This window comes from Schistocerca cancellata, chromosome 10 (assembly GCF_023864275.1).
Source record: "Schistocerca cancellata isolate TAMUIC-IGC-003103 chromosome 10, iqSchCanc2.1, whole genome shotgun sequence".
Classification (NCBI taxonomy): Eukaryota; Metazoa; Arthropoda; class Insecta; order Orthoptera; family Acrididae; genus Schistocerca; species Schistocerca cancellata.
Window position 1 is genome coordinate 62,642,190 of NC_064635.1, and position 23,856 is coordinate 62,666,045.

The 23,856-nt window shown below is 39.6% G+C and overlaps 1 protein-coding gene across 1 annotated transcript in view; it reads left to right on the forward strand.

The window, feature by feature from the left end:
- LOC126106818 (peroxidase-like) overlaps window positions 1–23,856 on the forward strand; it is a 670,034-nt gene that overhangs the window by 412,505 nt on the left and 233,673 nt on the right. Inside the window, exons 4-5 of the mRNA XM_049913211.1 lie at window positions 4,446–4,651; window positions 16,317–16,493. Of these exons, the coding sequence (XP_049769168.1) occupies window positions 4,446–4,651; window positions 16,317–16,493 (383 nt within the window). The remainder of the gene's footprint in view (window positions 1–4,445; window positions 4,652–16,316; window positions 16,494–23,856) is intronic.

Here is a 23,856-nt window from a genome sequence, read left to right on the forward strand (position 1 = left end):
CATTTGTTTATTGCAATCATTGATTTTAGAGTTGCATTCTACATGACATGCTGCGTGGATCCTGCTGGCAAAATTTATAAATTATTTCCTCAATTGATGCATTTAATTACCAGATTTTTTACAGTGGGAGTGTAGCCTTCTTGATGATGTAATCATCTTTCTCAATCTGTGTCATACTTTGTGAGGCTTCAACCAATAATTCCATCTGTTCCACAAATACTTCTGTGTCAATGTCACAATTAAGTATAGCAGCAGGTGTTTCCATATTTGACTGGCAGAACCACGAGTAGCCCAAATGACTCAGTCATTGCAACTGGGACAAACATGTCAATAAAAATAATTTCCCAATGTAGGTTGAATCCTACTGTTCTTGCTTTTCTCCAAAATAAGGAATCATCATTACAGTGCTTTTTCACATATTGGTTCCACAGGCAATTACTTCATTACTTGCTGACCTTCCAACAATGTCCCAAGTATTTTTGTGACTACTGATCTGACCTCGTTGTATATGACTTTGGACCACTCACAATGATCTGGCCCATTTAGTGTATTGTTGATGTTAGTCTCAGCTATATCTGAAGTGAAGTTGACACCATTAATTTAAACATCTTCTCCATTAGTCAGTGGTCTTACACTCGGAAAGCTATCACTGCTATTTAAATAACAATGCTGACAGATAGAAATGAGCAACAAACACACAATATAAGAAATGGTACAGCACTGGTGATACAATAATGTGCCTGTCTCTGTTCGGCACAGTATGCATGTGTGTGCAGTGTGCAAGATCTGCCCCCACCTGGTCTATGTGGCAATTTCTCACTGATGTCTTCAGGTGTCTATTGTTTTCCATTATGACACCATACCTACTCCAGAAGTATTGAACTGCATTGAATTGTTGTCAGAAATGTTGGCTATTTTAATATCTTTCAAAAAAGCCGCAAAGGAGGTTTCTGGAAACAAGTAAATTACAGGAAATCTTATTGTCCACTTAGTGACTGTTCTCAAATATGCCTTCCTCACTGCCCTGAAAGCCTTTGCAAATTTGACCTCAGATGTAAATAACTTTGGGCAAGTTTGCTTACTTTCATCTTTACTTCAAAGGCAGGAGGTCAGAACAACTGGAAATCCTCTTTGGTCATCACATGAGCCGTAAGTAGTATAGAGTTGTCTAGTGGAGCCTTAAAGTTTGTTTCTGAGTGATGTACAGCTTTACTTTCAGCATCCTTCATTGTCCAGAAGCAGTGATGCTTTTGTTTTTTGGCAGGAGAGTAAAAGGTGTATGCCACACACTTGTCATTTTTAGCCAGAAATATATTTATCTTTGATGAGAAGTTCTTTGGGTTCTGAGAGATTGCTATCATCTTTAAATGGTATAGTTTCTGGTGCAAGCAGTTGACTTAAAGATCAACACATTATAGAAAGAATATTTGTGAACAGTTTGGACAATAATACTGGCCAATGGATTAATTCATTATAGAAATTTTAACTATTGTCATGATAAAAGTTCTGCTAAATGTTATGTTTTGCCTGCTATCTTAATTGTTCATTTGAATATTTTTAAAGCACGTTCCTGTTAAAAAGTAGGTAAATATAACTGACTGCAAAACAAATTCTTCACTCAAAATAATTTAAGAAAAAATGCTACAAATTTGACACACATGCTTATTATTCATCTGCCATTTTTATGAAACAATAAAACAGCAAGGTAATCATTGTAACAGAATAATTTAAAAGCTTGTAACATTCAGGTTAACCCAGAGACGAAAAAGACCAGTCTAACTGAAAACCAGTTGTTTCAGTGATAACCACTTTCCCTATGTAGAATTGTGCTCCATCAGGTGGTAGCTCAAATTTGGTGCATGGAAGGCCCCTGGATTCTCCTCCCAAGTTTGATGCCTCCTACTTGGTGTTGACCTGTGTTTCCTTTATGGAAAGCCACAAAAATCTGCCTCAGTTCATGGCTGTCATGAGAAACGACCTTGGATTCTGTTGAAATGTAGATTCTGTGATCCTTTTATACCCACACTCGATAGGCTTTAGTGTGGTCAGAATAGCCTACAAAAATTCAATGTTTAACATTAGGTCTGAATTTTTCTTTCTTTGTGAATTTGTCCTGTGTGACTACAACCAAATTTGCAAAGATGAGATGTGTTAAGATAATCTTCCTCTACTTCTAATATGACATTCTCTTCAACCACTTTTCACATGGCACTCTGTTATCTAAGAATTTATGTCAAGCAACAAGTTTGGGTGTTGTGTGCATTGTTGATGGTCTCAGTCCAAAATGCTGATGGTGGTCCTGATTCAACTGAAATGCAGGGAATTGTTTTGACCAAGGTCTAAGGTATGCTTATTCTGTTCTGCAATACTATTTTGCCATCTTGTTGTGTGCCTACCGCTCTGAGGATTGAAACCATTGTCTCATTGAGCTACTCTTTATCATATCTGATATACTGGACTTAATCTTATGACCAATCAGATTTTCTGCCATCATCATGAATTTGATTAACTTGTCAGAAACCTCTCCCTTGTAATGAAGGAAGAACATATGATTACATCTTCTCTGATCATCTATGGAAGCCACAAAGTCTTGCACTAGCTTGAGGCGTTTTCATCACTGGTTGACAGACATAATAATGGATTAATTACAGGTGTTTATTTGCTTTTTCATGTCATCTTGGGAAACTAATGAACATTATTATGCCTTCAAAACAAGTGGATTTTGAGAAATCAACATTGCTATTGAATTTCCTACCTGTTACATGCTCATTTTTGAGCACAGTGATCATGTCTCTTGTATTATTGTGGCCCAATCAAGAATGACAAATTACCTTATCACTTTCTAGGATGTGTTGATTAGTAATGCCACATTTACTTTGTAAATGAAAGGAACTGTTAGCAAGCCTGGCAGACTCTGCTTTGTTTCACAATTCTTGGCCAATTGTGTGACATAAACACATTAAAAATTTGGATTACAAATGTGATGCATCATGGTATGGAAGTAATAGGGTCACTGGGAGGGGGGCTGGGGGGGGGGGGGGGAGGGGAGTTGGCACCACATCTGCACACACAAGTCACCTAATTTCCATAAATTCCAGGAAAGCAAAAGAAGAGCTCTGACACTGCATGCAATCACATCCCAAATGTGTTTGGGTGTTTGGTAGGGTTCAGATCTGGCAAACTGAGAGGGGGGGGGGGCAGCTTATCATGTGGAACTTGCCACAGTGTTCGTTGAACCACTTCATCACACTCCTGGCCTTGGGAGATGGCACAATATCTTGTTGAAAAATGCCACTGCTGTTGGAAAACATGATCGTCAGCCACAGACTGCAATCCGTATACGATACTCCTTGGCCTTCATAGCACCTTACATGAGCTCCACTAGACCCATGGATGCCCCCGTGAATGTTCACCAGAGCATAATGGAGCTGCCACCAGCTCACCTCCGTCCTGCAGTATAGGTGTCAAGGAGCATTTCCCCTGGGAGACGACGGACTTGTGCCCTCCTGTTGGCACGATGAAGATGGTATCAGGATTGATCAGACCATGCAATGCTCTGCCGCTGTGCCAACATCCAGTGCTGATAGTCACTTACCCATTCTGATAGTCACACGCCCATTTCACTTATAGTTAGCGACGTTGTGATGTTGACATTGGGTTGCATTAACACTGGGTCATCGGCTGCGGAGGCCCATCATTAGGAGTGTTTGGTGCACTCTGTGTTTAGACACACTTGTACTCCGCCCATCGTTAAAGTCTGATGTTAGTTCTGCCACAGTTCACTGCCTGTCCTGAATGCAAGTCTGCACAGCCTATGACATCCGACATCTGTAATGAGAGGTATCTGCCCAATCCCATGACATCTGAACATGGTTTCACCTTAGTCTTGTCATGTGTTGAAGACACTTAACCACAGCTCTCCTCAAACACCCAACAAGTTGTGCAGTTTCTAAAATGTTTGTGCCAGGCCTCTGGGCCATCACAATCTGCCTTCAGTTAAACTCAGACAGCCCACGCACCTTCCCCATTCTACATATGGACAGCACACTCACTGACATTGCATGCACCATGTGTTTGTCTGACTGGCAGTCATTCCTCACCAGGTGACACTGCCATCACCTGGATGGGTTTATATTGATAGTAGATCAGTGGTCATAATGTTGTGACTGATCAGCCTATATAGATCACATATATAAATATTTTGGTAGACTTGTAAGTAAAAATTTCTGTTTTAATCTGAGAATATTTCAAGTAGAAGTTAAAACTGAACACATGCTGAAGGGGTGCAAAGCAAAACTGACCATGACTTTTACAGCATCTGAATCACTCACTGCATCTAAAGGTAAAATGAAACAATCAGTATATCATAATAAGTTAGATGAATCTGTCGTAAATTTTGAAGATACTACAGGGTTTAACTCACTTGGACTACAATTTTTTCACAGATTTAACATACATCCAGATTCCATGGGAGACTTGCTGACTTCTATAAAAGTTCCTGCAGACCCATCTCATGTTCTACAAACACCAAGGTGCAATGTTTCCAGTATCTACAGAACACATAATGGATCATGTAACAATCTGGAACATCCAATGTGGGGAATGCTGGACACTCCATACTCACGTCTCATGCAACCAGTGTTCCATGATGGTAAGAAATTTAATGCACAAATAGATAGCACTGTTTTTTTTCTGATATCCTGAACTGAAGCTTTAAGCACTACATACCCATGCAGTTGAATAATAATTGGCTCATGGCTCATGAAACATTTGCATGAATATGCAATAACAAATGAAAATTTCTGCGATACTGCAATTTATTCATTATCGTGAGCAATTAGCTTAACCAACAGGTTTTCTGGGCATACTTACATGTATGACTTGAGCTTTCAATTGTCACTGATCATTCCTGTTTTGTCTTCTGTACACTGCAACTAGAGATTCTATCATAGGATCAGTGGAGATACCACCACTGGAAGGAATGGATTTTGTGATGCACCGTGATATACTCTACTATAGTTATCTTCAACAAATTAACTCATGTACTGAACTGTAGTGCAGCAGTTGCTTGTATTTGTTATGACATGTTCACTAAATTGTAGGTTTAACATTTCCAAATGGTTTGCAATAATACCACCTCATTTAATTACTTCTTCAGTGAGTTCATCCCCACTGGCTCCATAAATTTCATTTAAATTAATTTAATTTGATACTAGCCAAAAACCAAAGCCATCTAATATGGAGTGCCACTTTTCATCTTAATTTTTGACACAAGCAATTCTTATGACACAATCATAACACGTTTTGGTCATCAGTGACCATCTTCAGTTCTATGGCCAGCCTTTAGTAAACAAACCTGAAGAGCATTTTAATCTGTTTGTAAATGTTATAGGTGGTGGTGAGAAATAGATAACAATATTCTATGCAGGTGACATCACAATACTGAGCAGTAACCAAAATGTGGAACAGTCTGAAAGATGAGGATATATTTCTGTAAAGGCAGCTAATGAAAAATGAACAAAACATTTAGAATCATTTTGAGAAGGAAAATTTCTGAAAGATACTGAAACCGGTTTGAAAATCTAGGTAGCCTTGCATTTACGTCTTTGTGAATAGTTATAAAACAATAACAAATTTCAGAAAAGGTAATTCAGATTGTTAATTACAAATAAAATAGCCTCTGGCTGTCAGAAGGTTTTATAACTGTAAAACCTTCCCACAGCCAGAGGCTACTTTACTCATGACTGTATATGACTGTGTCAAGATATGCCAACGGCTGTGCTGCAGTGGTACCACCGTTTCCCATCAGATCACCGAAGTTAAGCCCTGTCAGGCTCGGCTAGCATTCGGATGGGCCACCGTCTGGCTCTGTCGAGTGTTGTCGGCAAGTGGGGTGCACTGAGCCCTCCTGAGGCCAATCGACAAGCTAGTTGATTGAGGAGTAGCAACACCGGTCACAAAAACTGACAACAGCTGGGGTAGTGGTGTGCTGATCACATGCCCCTCCATATCTGCATCTCGTGACACCTAAGTGCTGAGAATGACATGATGTCCTTCAAGGCCTGTTTGGATGATGTTTGTTTCTTGTTTTGTGTGAAGATATAGTTCAGAGTGGTAGCTAGTGTACACACCCAAAACACATGGAGGAAGAATGAGATACATGGCACAGTCCACTGACTGTCAGTCCTTGAAACAGGACCTCGGTACTCAGATACCACGTTATTCAAAAGTCCACCAAAAACTTGTGATAATAAACATGAAACTAGCTTTACAAAGAAGCTAAAGACTATCTGCTGAAAAAGGAAATTTACAGTGTGAAAGAATACCTATTAAATTAAATTAGTATGTATTGTTCTTTGTAATCGGTGGTGTCAGAGAGTGTAATCAAAATGATTTCTTCTTATAAAATAAGTTATAGTGGATGTTCCCTGTTTTTGACATGTTCTACATCAAGCCTACATTTGTTGATGATGTAATCCTACAAGGTCAAATTGTAGATCCAGAAGACACAGTCAGATGTCAACGCAACTTCTTTCACATACACACTGTCAGTCAGTACATAAATGATGAAAGCAGCATCACTCTGTAGCAGATAGGACGGTCAGCGACACGTGTTAATGTTGTTCCCATTAATTGTTGTTAGCAGGCTTGACAGGATACGTAAAGGATGTGAACAGCACTGGATGTTGCTGTGAAGGACACTGAGACACCACATACTCATGTTGTGATGAAGCAAGCTGGGATATTTTTACTTCCCATCTTGTGTTGCCATCTGTCTCCTTAAATCCGTTTTTCATTTTTACCTAATTACCATTAGCATACATGAGTGTAATCTGCACTTTCATGAAAGAGAAAGGATGGCCCTCAATTTTAAAGAATATAGCACAAGATCTAATTTTGTGCTTATTTTCATGTTTGTTATTGACTTTCTAATTCACAAATAAAAATTCTGTACCAATTATAAACATTTGGAAGACAAAATGCTAGTAATCTTGAAGTATCTATTTGGCTGTATTCAAAACCATGTTAGCAAAGCCAGCCCATAATTAATTCCAAAGTAATTAACAGTTTTGTCCAAAGTATTGTTTGTGCACTTATATTTGTTAATTTCATGATTTAAACAAATAACTCAGACTAACTCTTGCAGTGGAAGAAACTGCTAAAAAGAACTAATGTTTCGATGTATTCAGTTAATTTAATGAGTTTAGTTTTAATTGTAGTTTCTGTAAACTAAACTTTGAACAATGTGTAGTTTCAGCCCTTATTATTGTGAGAATATTTAAGGTCCCAAATTTTAGTCCTGAGACATTCAGTCCACAGCCAAATTTCAAACAAGGAACCTGTGTTGGTTAGAACAACAACAATGCTTCAACTTAACTGTGAAATAAGTGTTACACAATTAGACCGTGTGTTAAGATGATGACAGTGTCTGCTCCATACGCACCCTCCTATTCTTCAAGAACACGTGAATTATGTGGTTATGTTTTTACTGCTCATAGATATTCAACAGCAAACTATTGTAGCAGTATGTGGATGTTTGCCTGGAATATATTAATGAGCCTTATCGAAGGTTAAACAATATTGCACTGACCATATAACTGTGTATTATTGGGGGGTTGCAAACAGTAAAAGTAAAAGACTGGAAACGCTACCGTGCATCTGTCGGCTACATCATTTACAGTAGACAGTAGTTGCACATCCACCCCCTATTTTTTCAGCCAGTATGTCGGCACCAAGGACAACCAATGTAGGGAGAAAGCAGGGAACGTCGTCATATAGTGAGCAAGATAACTATGATGACACAGTGGCATGTCACTGTCATCCTGCATCCCCAAATTTACCTCTCATGCAACAATATCGCAGTGCAGTTTTTCAGCAGAACAGGGCATGCCCACACACAGCACATGACTCTATGAAGTTTCTGCAACATGTTGAGACACTCCCATGCCAGCAAGATCCCCAGATCTGCCCCTTATAGAACATGTATGGGACGGCTTGCCTGTCAACTGTATCCCAGAGCCAGTATTCAGAATATCGCAGACTAGTTACAATAGTTGTGGGACAGCTTACCTCAGGAGAGGCTGCTATGGCTTTGTGACACACTTTCCAACCAAAACAATGAATGCATCCAAGCCAAAGAGGATGCAACATCATACTGATAGATGCTCTAGCACTGAAAAGTTCTTTGTAAATCTGACTCAAGTTTGTAATCAGTTAAATAAAATTACATACCTTCTAAAGCCATGAAGCCACATTTCATGTCCTACTCGACTTTTGGGTGCTTCAAATTTGTTTTATCAGGCAGTGGAAACCATTGTGACAAGGTATGATATGATTCTCCAGCACATTTCTTTCACCAGAAGCGCCATTACAGCACACTTCATGTGCACATTTCTTGTTGTATTGTTTAGAAGTAATTGGAGGGAAACCAGTGACAACTGAAGTCTACATCAGGCCCAGAGCCATTTCCTGATGGCATAACAATTGAGGCAACTACTCGCAGTAGACAGGAAATGTGTTTTCAATGTCCAAGGTTGGCATAAATTTTCATTTGTCACAATAGTTATTCACACTGTCCGTTCAGCCTTTGTGAACATTGCTTCATTGACACCATTTTGTGTCACTATGTCTCTAAGCTCGATGGTCTGGAAAATGTATTCTTCAACAATATTTTTCTTCTCTTCGGTGTTCATTCATTGACTGAAAGAATTCTGAAGTGACTTTATTAAATACTTGCACATAAAACTGAGAGAATAGCTTCTCACATTTATGTATGTTTGTCAAGATTGTCACTCATGATGATAGTCAGCTGACTATTAGTTCTTACTTCTTTGATTCAGAAGATCAGTAACTCAAATAGAAGTGAGAATTGTAGTCTGCCTCCACTCAATGACTGTATTTGTATAGTTCAACTATAGACTGCTGCCACGGAATTGTACAGTTAAGTTAGATGTCACTCAATAACTGAGTGCCTGATTAATATAGAATTTCATAAGATGAGTACTGGGACCTAATAGTTGCTGGCATGGAACATTAGACAGTGTTTGCACTTATTGATTGCTGGCAATGGACTCAGTCACAGACAACATAGTGATTCTGTACCTTGAATGCTCGCTACCTACTGACTGACAGAACTCTCCATACTGTACGATACCCCTGCACACAATATTTCTTCAAATGAAATGTTTCTCAATAAGTTATTTATACCATTATTGTCAGCAGCTTGTAAATATACACTGAATAATGAAGTTTTGAAAAATTACAAAATGGATGAGAGTTTGGAGATTTCATACTTATGTTCTATATGTATTATATGTGGAAAATAGACCACAAAAGAGAAAAAAAAATGATAATCATGTTAGGAGTTGTATTATTGCAAATGGAACTAGATTTCACATCTTCATTGATCTCATCTACATTGACGTTTCAGTAAGCTTTCTTCTTTTTCTCCTTTTTGTTCTTCCAAGAACTAGCTGATTTGCTTGTCCCAGCCACAAACAAAGTTGTTGCCAGCGTTTTCTTCATCTCCTTTACCACCCAGTCTATATGACAAAAAACCTTTTGGCTTCTTCTTTTTTGCATTATGTTCCAGTGCTAGAGCTATCTTTCTTTAGTTTCATTGATTCCATCATCTATTTCAAAAATATTAAATCCTGTGTGCACATAATCATTTTTAAATGTATCTAGTCTCATTCAGCCTTTCATAGATGTCCAGAATCTCATTTCTGGTTCCCACATCTAAGTTTTTATCACTCATCACTCATGCCTCTTAGCCATACAGCTAAACTGCCACAGCCAACCAGCACTTTACAAAACTTCATTCTTTTCTCTTATCTTGAGCTCTTAGATAATGTACTTTGGACTGTTCCACCTATGGCTTCGTACTTACTCAGTCTACAGCCAATATCAGTACCAGTGCTTTAAGTTGCATTGTGGCCAAGATAATGGAAGTGAGACACTCACTCAACAGGTCTGTTATGGTATTACAGCAAACTTGTAATTATCTGTGTTAATGTAGACATGAGATTGCACAGATAACCTAAAAATGAGGATAATCCAAAATACATGTTTTTACCAGAAACTCTTTTTACCATCAATTTTCTGATTGGTTTAATGCATCCCAACACAAATCACTCTCCTGTGTCAACCTCTTCACCTTAAAACAGCATTTTCAACCATTATCCTCCATTACACATTCCTCAATATTATATATTCCAGTCTCTGTCTTCACCTGCAGTTTTTATCCACTACAGCTTTCTCAAGTACCACTGAAGCCATTTCTGGATGTCTTAACACACGTCCTACCACCCTGTTCATTCTTCTTATCAATATTTTCCACATGTTTCTCTTCCTACCAAATCTGTAGAAAACCTTCTCATTTCTTATCAGTCCACTTAATTTTCATCCTCTTTCTACACTCCCACTTATTGTATTTACAAAATATGTTTCATCACATTTGGAAGACAACCTCATATTTTATGCACTGCTTAATAAAAACAGACAACTTATTTATAAAATACACTACATTTTGCATCAGTTTCTTTCAGTTCATTTTTGGGAAAATATCATTCAATATTTTATGTTTCTGTTTTTTATCCATTTTTTTCACAGTGACTATCAGTTTTAGGAGAGTTGGTTTGGGCAAACAAATTGCTGCATACTCTAAGAACAGATCAATGCATTTCAGTACATTGGTGTGCATTATAGTGGATTCCTTGATTGCCTCATCTTCACTCTCCTCCTGTTGCAAAACTTGAAGTCACAAACATAACACTGTACTCAAAATGAAAGTTTTGGTTCTAATTATAGCAGAATATCTCAGGTTTCATAGTTTTATTTTTCAAAAATTGCCTTAGTCTGTACAGATAGTTCATAAACCACATAATCTGCACCTTCATTGAGATTTTGATGTATTCTGGCGTTCCACTTTATTTAACCAATATATTTATCAGCTGGAAAGTATGGCAACAGGAAGGGATCAACTCAGCTGAAAATTAATTGCACCATTCTTAAACAGGAAGAAAATGTGAGTAAATGCAAAGAAAAGAAAACAAGACTGAGCAGTTTTAATGGATGAAATGGCGAAGAGAACATTTTTGAAAGGTATATGAAAAAATAAAATGAAAATTTAAGGAGATAAAAACCAGAAAGGAAACTGATACAGAATTAATGCATAATGTAAACAGGGAATGGAGGAAGCAAGACAATACCAGTACTTGTACTTGAGCTTACTGCCCGGTGCATTTTCTGGACTTCACTTCCTTGACAAGGTTTAAGGACAAATTAATGTGTTCTGGTCATAAAACATTCAACAAACTCCCATCTCAACATAAAGTAAGAAATTGGGAACCCCTATGACTTCATCAGCAAATCATAATTTTACCCCATTAGCCGCTGTTCCTACAAATCATCTGAAAATGTCGACTCAGGGATTGAAAAGTTCTGTTAGCTACAGGGCAAGTAGCAATGTTTGTTGTAAAGCTGTGTGACAATTACATGGCTGCACAAAAATATGGTCCATCACAAACACATTACCACACCAAATATGCCTCAGTAAAACCACTGGCATTCAAAACAGCTTCCAGTCACCTCATAATGGGTAAATACAGGTCCTGCATGGTTTACAAGGTAAAATGGAAATGAGTGTTTTTCGTCATTGACCAGGAGCTCCCTTATGGGGCAGGTCAAACCACCTTGGTCCAGTCACCTCATAATGGGTAAATACAGGTCCTGCACGGTTCTCAAGGTAAAATGGAAATGAGCGTTTGGCATCATTGACCGGGAGGCCCCCTACGGGGCCAATCCAGCCACCTCGCTGCATGTCTTACTACATTCGATGCCACATTGGGCGACCTGTGTGCCAGATGGGGACAAAATGATGATGAAGACAACACGACACCCAGTCCCCGATCGAAGAAAATCCCCGACCCAGCTGGGAATCGTAGGACGGCAATCTATCGCGCTGACCACTCAGCTATCAGAGCAAATGGTTTCTGAGGTACTCTTATACCATTCTAGCTGGAAAATAGTGGCAAGCTCATGTAACAATGATGTCGATGTAAAACACACACCAGTCTCTCCCAAGTAGACGATGAAGGCTCAGTAATATTTAGATGTGGTGACTTTGGTGGGCAGCGGAGATGTGTTGTTTCAGCCTTATGGTCACAAAACCAGCCCTGGATGATGCAGGCCATGTGAACAGGAACCCTATTATCATGGAACACAGAATCAGCATTGGGGAAAAAACATTGTATCACGAGATGTACCTGATCAGCCAAAACGATCACACAGTCCTCAGCAGTAATGTAAGCTTACAGAGTAACCCTGGGGCCCACAGAATACCACAATATGGCTGCCCAAATCATCACAAACCATTGACACATTTCACTCGTGGGATGTTAATGCATCCAGGAGTTGGAAAAAGCGCAAAACAACACTCATCCCACCATAAGGCATCCTTTTGTTGTTCCACAGTCCAGATTTTATGGCTTTGTCAACACATTATTTGCACCATGGATGAGTGGTCTTGGAATCCCACCTAACCCTGCAATTCCCTGCTCCTGGAGATCTCTTCAGGTTGTTCATGCTGACTGTTTTTATGAGTGTGCCATTCAGCTCTGCAGTGTCCAAGCAGCTGTCATTCACTTATTTTTGTGAAAATTCCATTCAATGACTGTTTGTCATGATCATTCAACACATTTTCATCTGTGTTGTGACTTAGTGGATGAAATGTTTCCACTTCCCTGTAAGTGGTAGAAATCTTCAATGGAGTGCCTCTTGAAACACCAAACACTTCGTCTACGATGCTTACAAGCACCAACAATTGCCTGCATTCAAATTCAGTTAGCTCCAACACAATGCACTCATAACTACAGAGAACAATGCTCTGATCATGACTGGCACATGCAATGTATTGAGGATATTGCACAGGCATCATTCAAGGTCAAATACAACAGCACAACCTGCAGGCTTGGATAGCATCTGAATTTATGTTCAAGCATGTGTTTCTTGTGGTGTTTCCATCTTTTGGTCCAACCCATTAATAATACACAAATATACTATAAATGGGTCACAGTACTTATGGATGTAAAAATATTTTCTTTGAAAATTGCACTTGAGTAACACAAGAGAATAAGAGCATGTACTAATCAAGGCAGGCCTTAAACACAAAAAAAGTAAGTGGTCTGGTTTAAGCAACTGAAAAGATACATCCAGTTTATGTGACTGCAGCCTACATTTTTAAACAGATATCTAAATGAAACAATTTAACATTATGCTGCCCGGCGACACCACAGTGATGTCATGCACGAAATTGCAGTCAATGGCTGGTGGCACCACAGTGGTGTCGTATGTGAAATAGCAGTCAATGGACAGTGACACCACTGTGGTGTCATCTGCATAGTATCACTCAGTGCCTGACGACACCACATTGGTGTCATGAGCATGGTATCACGGAGTGGCTGGTGACAGCACTTTAGTATCTTTTGCATTCTGTTAGTGTTTTGTTCAGGTAACAGTAAGTTATACACATCAACCAGTTTTTTGTTTTTATAGTACTTGTGCCATTTCATTATTTCAGATGAAAGGGACAATACAATTATTTACGATGAATATGCGGACATCATGTCTTACGTTCTGAATGACTTGGCCAATTTGGAAGAAGACAGGGATAACAAAAAAATGAAAGCGAAGCAGAATTGTTGGAAAATAGTGAAATACGTCCAAGAATAATTTGGTGAACAAACTGATTTGACTGAATCAGATGAAGAAGACAGTGCACAGTGGTCAGACTTTGATTTACCGAGGACCAATAATAAATTTTAATGATCTCTGGGTCCAAACATATTTCCCAAAGATACACAGAGTGTCAAGAATATTGTAGAATTATATATTGGGAATGATCTATTTGAATATATTAGCAATGAAACCAACAAGTAGCACAGTCAAAATTGCAATAGAAGGAAATTGGATTAAAAAAATGCCAAATTGGTCAATGTTATGGGACCTAAACTTAGAAAATGGTTGGGCTTACTATCCTTATGGGAATTGTATAAAAAAACCAAGGATCAATGATTATTGGTCAACAAATCCGTTGACAGACACACCAATATTTAGCAAAACGATGTCCTGCAAGTGATTCAGACAAATATTATCATTTTTACATTTTTCCAACAACAACAATATACTGGATAATGCCAACCAGCTTTTCAAAGTGCAATTTGTAATTGATTATTTTTCCAAAAAGTTTCAAGAAACTTTTAATCCAAGTTAAAACATCTCAGATGAAGGAATGATACCATGCCATGGATGATTAAATTTTCAAGTTTACAAACCATCGAAAATTATAAAATATGGCATACTCATTCAGATGCTGTGTGTTTCGAGTACAGGATACATTTTCTCATTCAAGATATATTCTGGGGCTGGACAGCCTTTAGCGAAACCACTGATGAAACTATTGATACCTTCTTATGGAAAGTGGCATCACCTCTACGTGGATAATTATCATAACAGTGTAGTACTTCCAGAGAAGTTACTTGAAAAAAAAAAAATTGAGTTTGTGGAATGATACGGCAAAATAGAGGATTTCTGGAAAAATTAAAGCATGCAAAATCAATGTGTTTTCAGCTTGTCATCAATGCAGTGGTACTTGCACAGGTATGATCTCTACAGTACATAATTCCCCTTTGACTGACACTTAGAGAAAATGTAGGAAAATCAATTACACAAGGAAAAACCTGGAAGTGTATTAGACTACAACAAATACATGAAAGGAGTGGATCGAGCAGACCAATATTTGAGTTATTGCTCTATAAACAGAAAAACCATAAAATAGTCAAAAAAGGTTTGCATGTACCTCTTAAATTGTGCATTATTTAATTCATTCTGTACATGTCTATATTTCAATACAGGACTCAAGAGTCTCCAGTTTCACAATTTTTTATTGAAAGTGTCTGATTCAGGGATAAAAGGCCATGTACCTGCTTCTGAGCAAAACTTGGAGGTTGCCTCTACATCACGTACATCTCCTCATGATCTGGTTGACAGACTTTCTGGTCACATGAAGCAACACTTATTTCCAAAATGAATAAACGAAAAAGAAGAAACTGCCATGTATGTTCCAAACACAAAAAAAGGAGAACAACAAACATAATGTGCAAGTCTTGTGGAGTTGTGTTACATCTTGGAGACTGTTTTTCTAGATATCATATGAAAGAGAAATACAAGTACCAAGTACAATGCAAACAAACAAATATATGAAACAAACAAATTTTTATTTATTTATGTATCTATATCATCAAAATCTAATGAAAGTAGGGGAAAAGGAATGAGAACTTATGAGAACTAATGATGAGATTAGTAAAACTTAACAATTTATAATCTCCCGATAATGTCCAGAATGGCTGTGCAAGCCAAGTAATCCGAATTAGCACTGGTGGTGCCAAGCAAATACATTTGTACGAGACATGCGGAAGGCAAAGTGTTAATAATAAACATTAATCTTAAACCTTACTATTCCAGAACACATACAGCTTGAAAGCCTTACCTGCCAATATCTGGGAGAAACAAGTGAGAATATAACACAACGTTACACATTTTTCCATTGGCAACATATGTAATGATGAACTGACAAGTAACAAGTGAAGTGGGTAACTTGTGCACTCTGTTGCAGAGTGGTAGACGCCTAAATTGCTGTTTACATATTTACACTTGACCTCATTACAATTCAGGAGACTGCACAGCCAAGAGACCAGAGGGTTGGCCTCATTGCAGGAGGTTGGGGGGGGTGTTCATAAGAGGGCACTTTCCTCTACTGACATACTATAAATAGAATAAGTATTTACAGATGTAGAAAATATTCTCTGTGAATAATACAACTTTAATCAAGTAAATATTAAGCAACTGATAGCAGATGAACAGCAGCTTTCTTCAAAGTAGGACCTATAATAGTTTGTTGCTAGTACAATACTATACAAATTAAGTTTCTGTTATGTCTTTGTCTTATTTTAACATATACCTCCACTCATTTCATATCCCTGAAGGTTATTCTTCTTTATGGTATTTGTGAAGGATGATCACTTAATCGATGAATGAATTTCAGACATGTAATGTGTTGCAACATAAAGGTTTCTGAAAATTGACTTTCTGAATTATAAGTATTATTGCAGTTTTTCTTTGATGCATAGAGACTAATAGCTTTTTTTAAATGTGAAATGTATAAAAGATGATTACAGTGGCTGTCCTTTCCTTTGGGATTGAATCAGTGGAATTTTTGGAGATTCTCATTAATTACTACTGTACTTGTTTCCTTGCAGGTATCAATGAACCTAGGAAATCTGTCACAGGCAAAGAGCTACCAAATGCCAGATCTCTGAGGCAGCACTTACTGCCAGTTGGTGACTTTGATGATGAGACTAATACGATGATGGTGATGGGGTTTGGTGGTTTAATAACCCATGATGGGGCTCTTAGTGGAGACTGGCTTGGAGAGAGTAAGTGATATCTCATTACCTTATCTGCACATCTAATTGCTTTGAGTGAAGGGAGTTTCTAGTTCATCATCCAGTCAACACAAAGCTCAGCAGAGATTCAATGGGTGTGGAAAACAAGACTGAGTGTGGAAGTTTTGAAGGAATACCTGGTCTCTCAACAAAATTGATAAAGGAGGCTGCAAAACTGAAATTAGGATTGCTGTATGAGAATTTGAATCTTATTCCTCCTGGACAGTGGATGTTTAATTTCTCTACTCTAGGCAACAGAAAAATGTTGCAGAAGTGGTTCAGCAACAAATGAATTCTTATGCAGTTTCCTAAAAGTTACTCAGAATATCTTCCAGTCTATAGCTACCAATTAATGCAAATTTACTACACTTTCCAGTCACATTAAGGTGACAACCCATCAGAAGCCTGAATAACAGCCTTCAGTAGTATGGACTGCTGTGAGATGTGCAGGAAGACAGTCAGTCAGGTTATGGAAGGTACCGACAGTGTGTGGAGCCATGCCAGCTTCAGAGCCAGTTGAGGACTCATTGTGAACAGCCTGATCAAGGTAGGCCCACAGATTCTCAATTGGGTTTAAGTGCAGGGAGTTTGGTGGCCAGGGGAGTATGGTAAATTCATCCTGATGCTCTTCACTCCACAAGTATATGCTACGAGCTGTGTGACGTGTTGCATTGTCCAGCTGGTAGACATCATTGTGTCAAGGAAAAACAAACTGCGTGCAGGCAAAAACAAAAAATAGAAAATCCAGGATGGGGTAATGACAATATTATAAAAAAAAAATATTGCTCCTCACCATATAGAGGAGATGTTGAGTCACAGACAGACACAACAAAAAGACCTACATACACTATGTGACCAAAAGTATCCGGACAGCCACAGATACTTTCTTCATATTAGATGCATTGTGCTGCCACCTACTGTCAGGTAAACCACATCAGAGACCTCAGTAGTCACTAGACATCATTATAGAGCAGAATGGGGTGCTCCGCAGAATTCATGGACTTCGAACGTGGTCAGGTGTTGGGTGCCACTTGTGTCATTCATCTGTATGTGAGATTTCTACACACCTAAACATCCCCAGGTCCAGTGTTTCTGATGTGTTAGTGAAGTGGAAACATGAAGGGACATGTACAGCACAAAAGCATAAAGGCCAATCTCGTCTGTTGACTGACAGAGACCACCGACATTTGAAGAGGGTTGTAATGTGTAGTAGGCAGACATCTATCCAGACCACCACACAGGAATTCCAAACTGTATCAGTATCCACTGCAAGTAATATAATGAGGCGGCAGTTGACAAAACTTTGATTTCATGGTCAAGCAGCTGCTCATAAGCCATGCATCATGCCTGTAAATGCCAAACAGTGCCTTGCTTGGTGTAAGGATTATTACAGGGTTATTACAAATGATTGAAGCAATTTCACGGCTCTACAATAACTTTATTATTTGAGATATTTTCAAAATGCTTTGCACACATATACAAAAACTCAAAAAGTTTTTTTAGGCATTCACGAATGTTCGATATGTGCCCCTTTAGTGATTTGGCAGACATCAAGCCGATAATCAAGTTCCTCCCACACTCGGCGCAGCATGTCCCCATCAATGAGTTCGAAAGCATCGTTGATGCGAGCTCGCAGTTCTGGCACGTTTTTTGGTAGAGGGGGTTTAAACACTGAATCTTTCACATAACCCCACAGAAAGAAATCACATGGGGTTAAGTCGGGAGAGTGTGGAGGCCATGACATGAATTGCTGATCATGATCTCCACCAGACCGATCCATCGGTTTTCCAATCTGCTGTTTAAGAAATGCTGAACATCATGATGGAAGTGCGGTGGAGCACCATCCTGTTGAAAGATGAAGTCGGCGCTGTCGGTCTCCAGTTGTGGCATGAGCCAATTTTCCGCGGGCTACGCGCGAAACTTGCTTGCACGCGTTCAACCGTTTCTTCGCTCACTGCAGGCCGACCCGTTGATTTCCCCTTACAGAGGCATCCAGAAGCTTTAAACTGCGCATACCATCGCTGAATGGAGTTAGCAGTTGGTGGATCTTTGTTGAACTTCATCTTGAAGTGTCGTTGCACTGTTAAGACTGACTGAAGTGAGTGCATTTCAAGCACGACATACGCTTTCTCGGCTCCTGTCGCCATTTTGTCTCACTGCCCTCTCGAGCACTCTGACGGCAGAAACCTGAAGTGCGGCTTCAGCCGAACAAAACTTTATGAGTTTTTCTACGTATCTGTAGTGTGTTGTGACCATATGTCAATGAATGGAGCTACAGTGAATTTATGAAATCGCTTCAATCGTTTGTAATAGCCCTGTACTATGATAATGAGCCGGCAGTTGACAAAACTTTGATTTAATGGTCAAGCAGCTGCTCATAAGCCATGCATCATGCCTGTAAATGCCAAACAGTGCCCTGCTTGGTGTAAGGATTGTAAACATTGGATGATTGAACAGTGGAAAAATGTTGTGTGGAGTGACGAATCATGGTACACAATGTGGTGATCCGATAGCTGGGTGTGGTTATTGCAAATGCCTGGTGAACATCATCTGCCAGCATGTGTAATGCCAACAGTAAAATTCAGAGGTGGTGGTGTTATGGTGTGGTCATGTTTCTCATGGAGGGGGCTTGCATCCCTTGTTGTTTCTCATGCCACTATCACAGCACAGACCTACATTGATGTTTTAAGCATGTTCTTGCTTCCCACTGTTGAAGAGCAATTTGGGGATGGTGATTGCATCTTTCAGTACGATCGAGCATCTGTTCATAATGCACGGTGTGTGGCAGAGTTTTTACACGACAATAGCATCCCTGTAATTGGACCGGCCTGCATACAGTCCTCACCTGAATCCGATAGAACAGCTTTGCAATGTTTCGGAATGCCGACTTTGTGCCAGGCCTCACTGACCGATCGATATGTATTCTGAGTGCAGCACTCTGTGAAGAATGGGCTGCCATTCCCCAATAAACCTTCCAGCACCTGACTGAACATATGCCTGCGAGAGTGGAAGCTGTTGTCAAGGCTAAGGGAGGACCAACATCATATTGAATTCCAGCATTACTGATGGAGGGTGCCATGAACTTTTGATTCATTTTCAACCAGGTGTCCAGATAATTTTGATCTCATAGTGTACATGTTGAGCTTTTGGCCAAAACTGCCTTTTTGTAAAGTAGGAGCACAACTCTCACACACATGACCACTGTCTCTGGCCATCGAGTCTCAGGCCCTCGAAATTCCACAGATTCAGCAGCCAGAGACAGTGGTCATGTGTGTGTGAGTTGTGCTTCTACTTTACAAAAGCTCAACATCTGTGCCATCAAACTGCATGTAGGCCGGCACATGATACCCAAGGATATATGTTTACTTGTGTTTTTCCATTTTGCCTTCTAGAATAATTAGATTGCCCACAAAGTGCCAGAGAAACATTCGTGAGACCATAAGCTCCCTCCTCCAACATGTATCCTCCTGCTTCATGCTGTTCATGCCAATGGCCATCTGTCCAATGCAGCATAACACATGATTAATCTTTAAAGGCCACCTGTCACCCCTCAATGGATATCCAGTTGAGGTATTGGCATGCAAATCCCACCTTCACCACTGTTGAACAGCAATTAGGATAGTGTTGCCACCTGCGAGTGTTTATTGTACACTTTGCCAAACACAGGCAGTGGTGACACACGTAATTGGAATGTCACTATACACTATAGTAGGAAGAATTCATGATTAAGTTTATAAGTGATTTGTGGGTATACAGTGTGCAGGATTTAGTTCACATAGTTGCCATCCATGGCATCAGTAGTGGCTCTAACCTGGCTCAGCACTGACTCAAACTGAGCTTAATCTCTCTCCCACATTTCATCAAGTGTAGTGGTTGGTGGTTAGCAGCATACCAGCCTCTCAATAAGCTATGGCCAGATGCTTTCATGGGTGAGGGACTTGGAGAACATGCTGACCGGGCCAACAATCAGACACCCTCTGAATTGAAGCAGGGCTGGATTGGACAAACAATTTGTGCCTTGCATTATCTTATTGGAACATAACATGATCGAGATCTCCAAGATAGAGTACAGCCACCAGCCTTAACACGTCAGAAATGTTACAGCTGCTGCCCAAACTACTGGCTAATGAAACCAGAGTCAATCGTCTTGTGTACCCATCCCACCACACCTGTGGACCTGTATGATAGTGATAAATGCAGTCTGGCAATGTTTACTTCCCTTGGAAGTCTCCATGTGTCACTACATCCATTATAATTCTCTAAGCAGAAATGGGAGTCTTCTGAAAAGACCACATGGTGCCACTTCTGAGCATCGTACTGGGCACACCACTGTCTCTCTCTGCTGCTGCATCTAAGGAAACTACAGCAATGATCAGCATGCTGACAGACAGTAGTGCTACAGGGTGTCATCAAACTCTGTGTGTAAATACCTGTGCAACAAACAAGACCATTTCCTGACTCTAGATACTAGTACCTGATGTAGCAGTACAATTCTACATGGCTGAGTGAACAATATGTCTGCCTTCTTGGGATGAACTGTGGGTTCACTGAGGTCCTGCATGGCATTATGTCCCTACAGGAGCTTCAGTTGGTATCCACCTAACACTCATGGGTTCCCAACCAAAGCGAGCAGCAGTTCCATGGGTTGATAAATAACTGTCTCAACAGGCAAGTGTCTTGCAACAGCCATATTCCAAAATTTTCAGGTAGATTTCCTTCTTCTTCTTCTTCTTCTTGTTCTTCTTCTTCTGTGAGGGATAACACAATCTTCTTGCAAAAAATTAACAATGAAATGTGATTTCTAAATGGGAAAATGAGAAATCCGGTCCATAATCTTTCCTTGCATAGATAATGTAGATCACATTAATACTACTTAGCATTACAATAAGTAATGCAATGCCATTCTTTCTTGGCCAATTTCAGTTAGCAAAAATGCAGAATTTGTTGTGGAACATCATGGAGTATTCCTGTTTCAGCTCCTATTGTTTCATGAAATGCCAATAGGTGGCAGCACTATACATATCATTCAAAATGGCGTCTGTAATGGAGGTACAATCCAAGCAGAGAGCTGTCACTGAGTTTCTCTTGGCATATATCTTCACAGATATTCGTAGATGCTTGCAGAATGTTTATGAAGACTTGGCACTGAACATAAGGGCAGTGAGTTGTTGGGTGAGGCATTTGTCATCATCTGACCGAGGACATGCAAACCTGTCTAATATCCTGTGTGACAGCTCGCTGCACACAGCTGTGACTCTTGCAGTGTTAGAACTTGTGGACATTCTCTTTTGAGGTGATCAATGAATCACAATCAAACACTTGCTGCTCAACTGGACATCTCTGTTGGTAGAGCTGACACACGCATTCACCAACTGCAGTACTCAGAGGTGTGTGCCTGCTGGGTTCCTCACCACCTAAAATAAGACCATAAAGAGCAACAAAAGACTATTAGTGCAAAATTGCTTGGGCATTACGATACTGATCATAACAATTTTTTGTGGAACATTGTCACAGATGACGAAAGATGGGTTCGTCTCTTTGAACTGGAAATAAAATAGCAATCTGTGGAATGCTGCTGCACCACCTTTCCTCTGAAGAATAAGTTCAAAGCTGCACCCTCGGCCAGTAAAGTCACTGTGACAGTCTTCTGGGACTCTGAAGGGATTATTCCATTCGATGAGCTCCCTCGTGGTGCAATGATCAGCTCTGATGTGTAGTGTGCTGCCCTCTGGAAATTGAAGAAACAACTTCAGAAAGTTTGTCACCACAAAAATTCAAAAGCTTTTCCTTCTCCATGACAATGTGAGGCCTCACACGAGTCTTGCACTGAAAGAAGCTAAAAAAACTTCATTGGACTGTTCTTCCTCATCCAGTCTACATCCCAAATCTAACACCTTCTAACCTCCATCTGTACGGCTCAATAAAGAAAACACTCCACGGGAAGCAGTACGATGGATAATGGGTAGGTTATCGACGTAGCAAAACATTGACTCTGATGTTGACCAGTGGTACCGTGTGGGCATACAGGCCCTCCCAGTGAGGTGGCCGAAGGCCATTGCATCGAATGGAGATTATGTTGGAGAATAGGGTGTTGTCGCCAAAATAGTGGGAAATAATATGGTGTATTGGGGTTCTGGATAGAACTGACCTGCTTTCGGAAAAAAAAGTCACATTACTTAGCTGATCACTCCCTGTATTTTGTGCACTTGCACTGCAATGCTAATTACTTGGATGTCCTTTCTCAGACAGTATCCTGAAAATTGTGGATTAAGGGAAACAGGCCAATTTCTTATTCCTATATTTCTGCAAAAATATGACACAGTGCCAGACAGAATGCTGTTAACAAAGGCCCAAGTATATGCAATAGCTTCTCAGAAGGGGAAGTGGCTCAAAGACTTTTTAAATAATAGAACCCAGTACATAGTCCTGGAGAGCAAGTGCTTGTCAGACACAAAGTTATCATGCAGAGTACCCCAAAGTGTGATAGGATGCTCTTGTTCTTTATACTCATAAACTGACAGATACAGTGAGCAGTGGCTGTAGAAGCATACAGGAAGATTTGCGTTCCATTTGTATCTGGTATGATGAATGGCATCTTGCTCTAAGTATGGGAAAATGTAAATTAACCCAAATGAGTGGGGAAAATAATCATATATTTTTTGAATACTGTATTGGTTGTGTGCCGGTTGACAAAGTTGTCAGTGAAATGTCTAGGTGTATTGCTTGAATGTTATATTAAATGGAAGAAGCATGTAAGTTCAGTTGATTTGAAGGTGAATGATGAACTTCAGTGTGCTGGGAGGTTATAGCTCATCTGTAAAGTAGGCTTTTACAACTGATTATTGAGTATTCCTCAAGTGTTTGGAATCCCCACCAGGTCAGATTATAGGAAGACACTGAAGCACTGCTATAGTTGTCACCAATAGGTTTGCCCTACATTTCAGTATAATGAAAATACTCTATGAATTTAAATAGGAATCTCTGGAATGAACAAGATGTCCTTTTCACTAAATACTACTGAGAAACTTCCTGGCATATTAAAACTGTGTGCCCGACCGAGACTCGAACTCGGGACCTTTGCCTTTCACGGGCAAGTGCTCTACCATCTGAGCTACCGAAACACGACTCACACCTGGTGCTCACAGCCTTACTTCTGCCAGTATCTCGTCTCCTACCTTCCAAACTTTACAGAAGCTCTCCTGCAGGAGAGTTTGAAAAAAGTTTTAAAAAAATGTTATTTGTTGTTGACTTATATTAACAACATACTTCTTAAAGAGGTGTTGCTGTGGAAGCAGGGTCCAGATCCTGATATCATTTAGCACTTTCTTAGCAATATCAACACATTTTGACAACA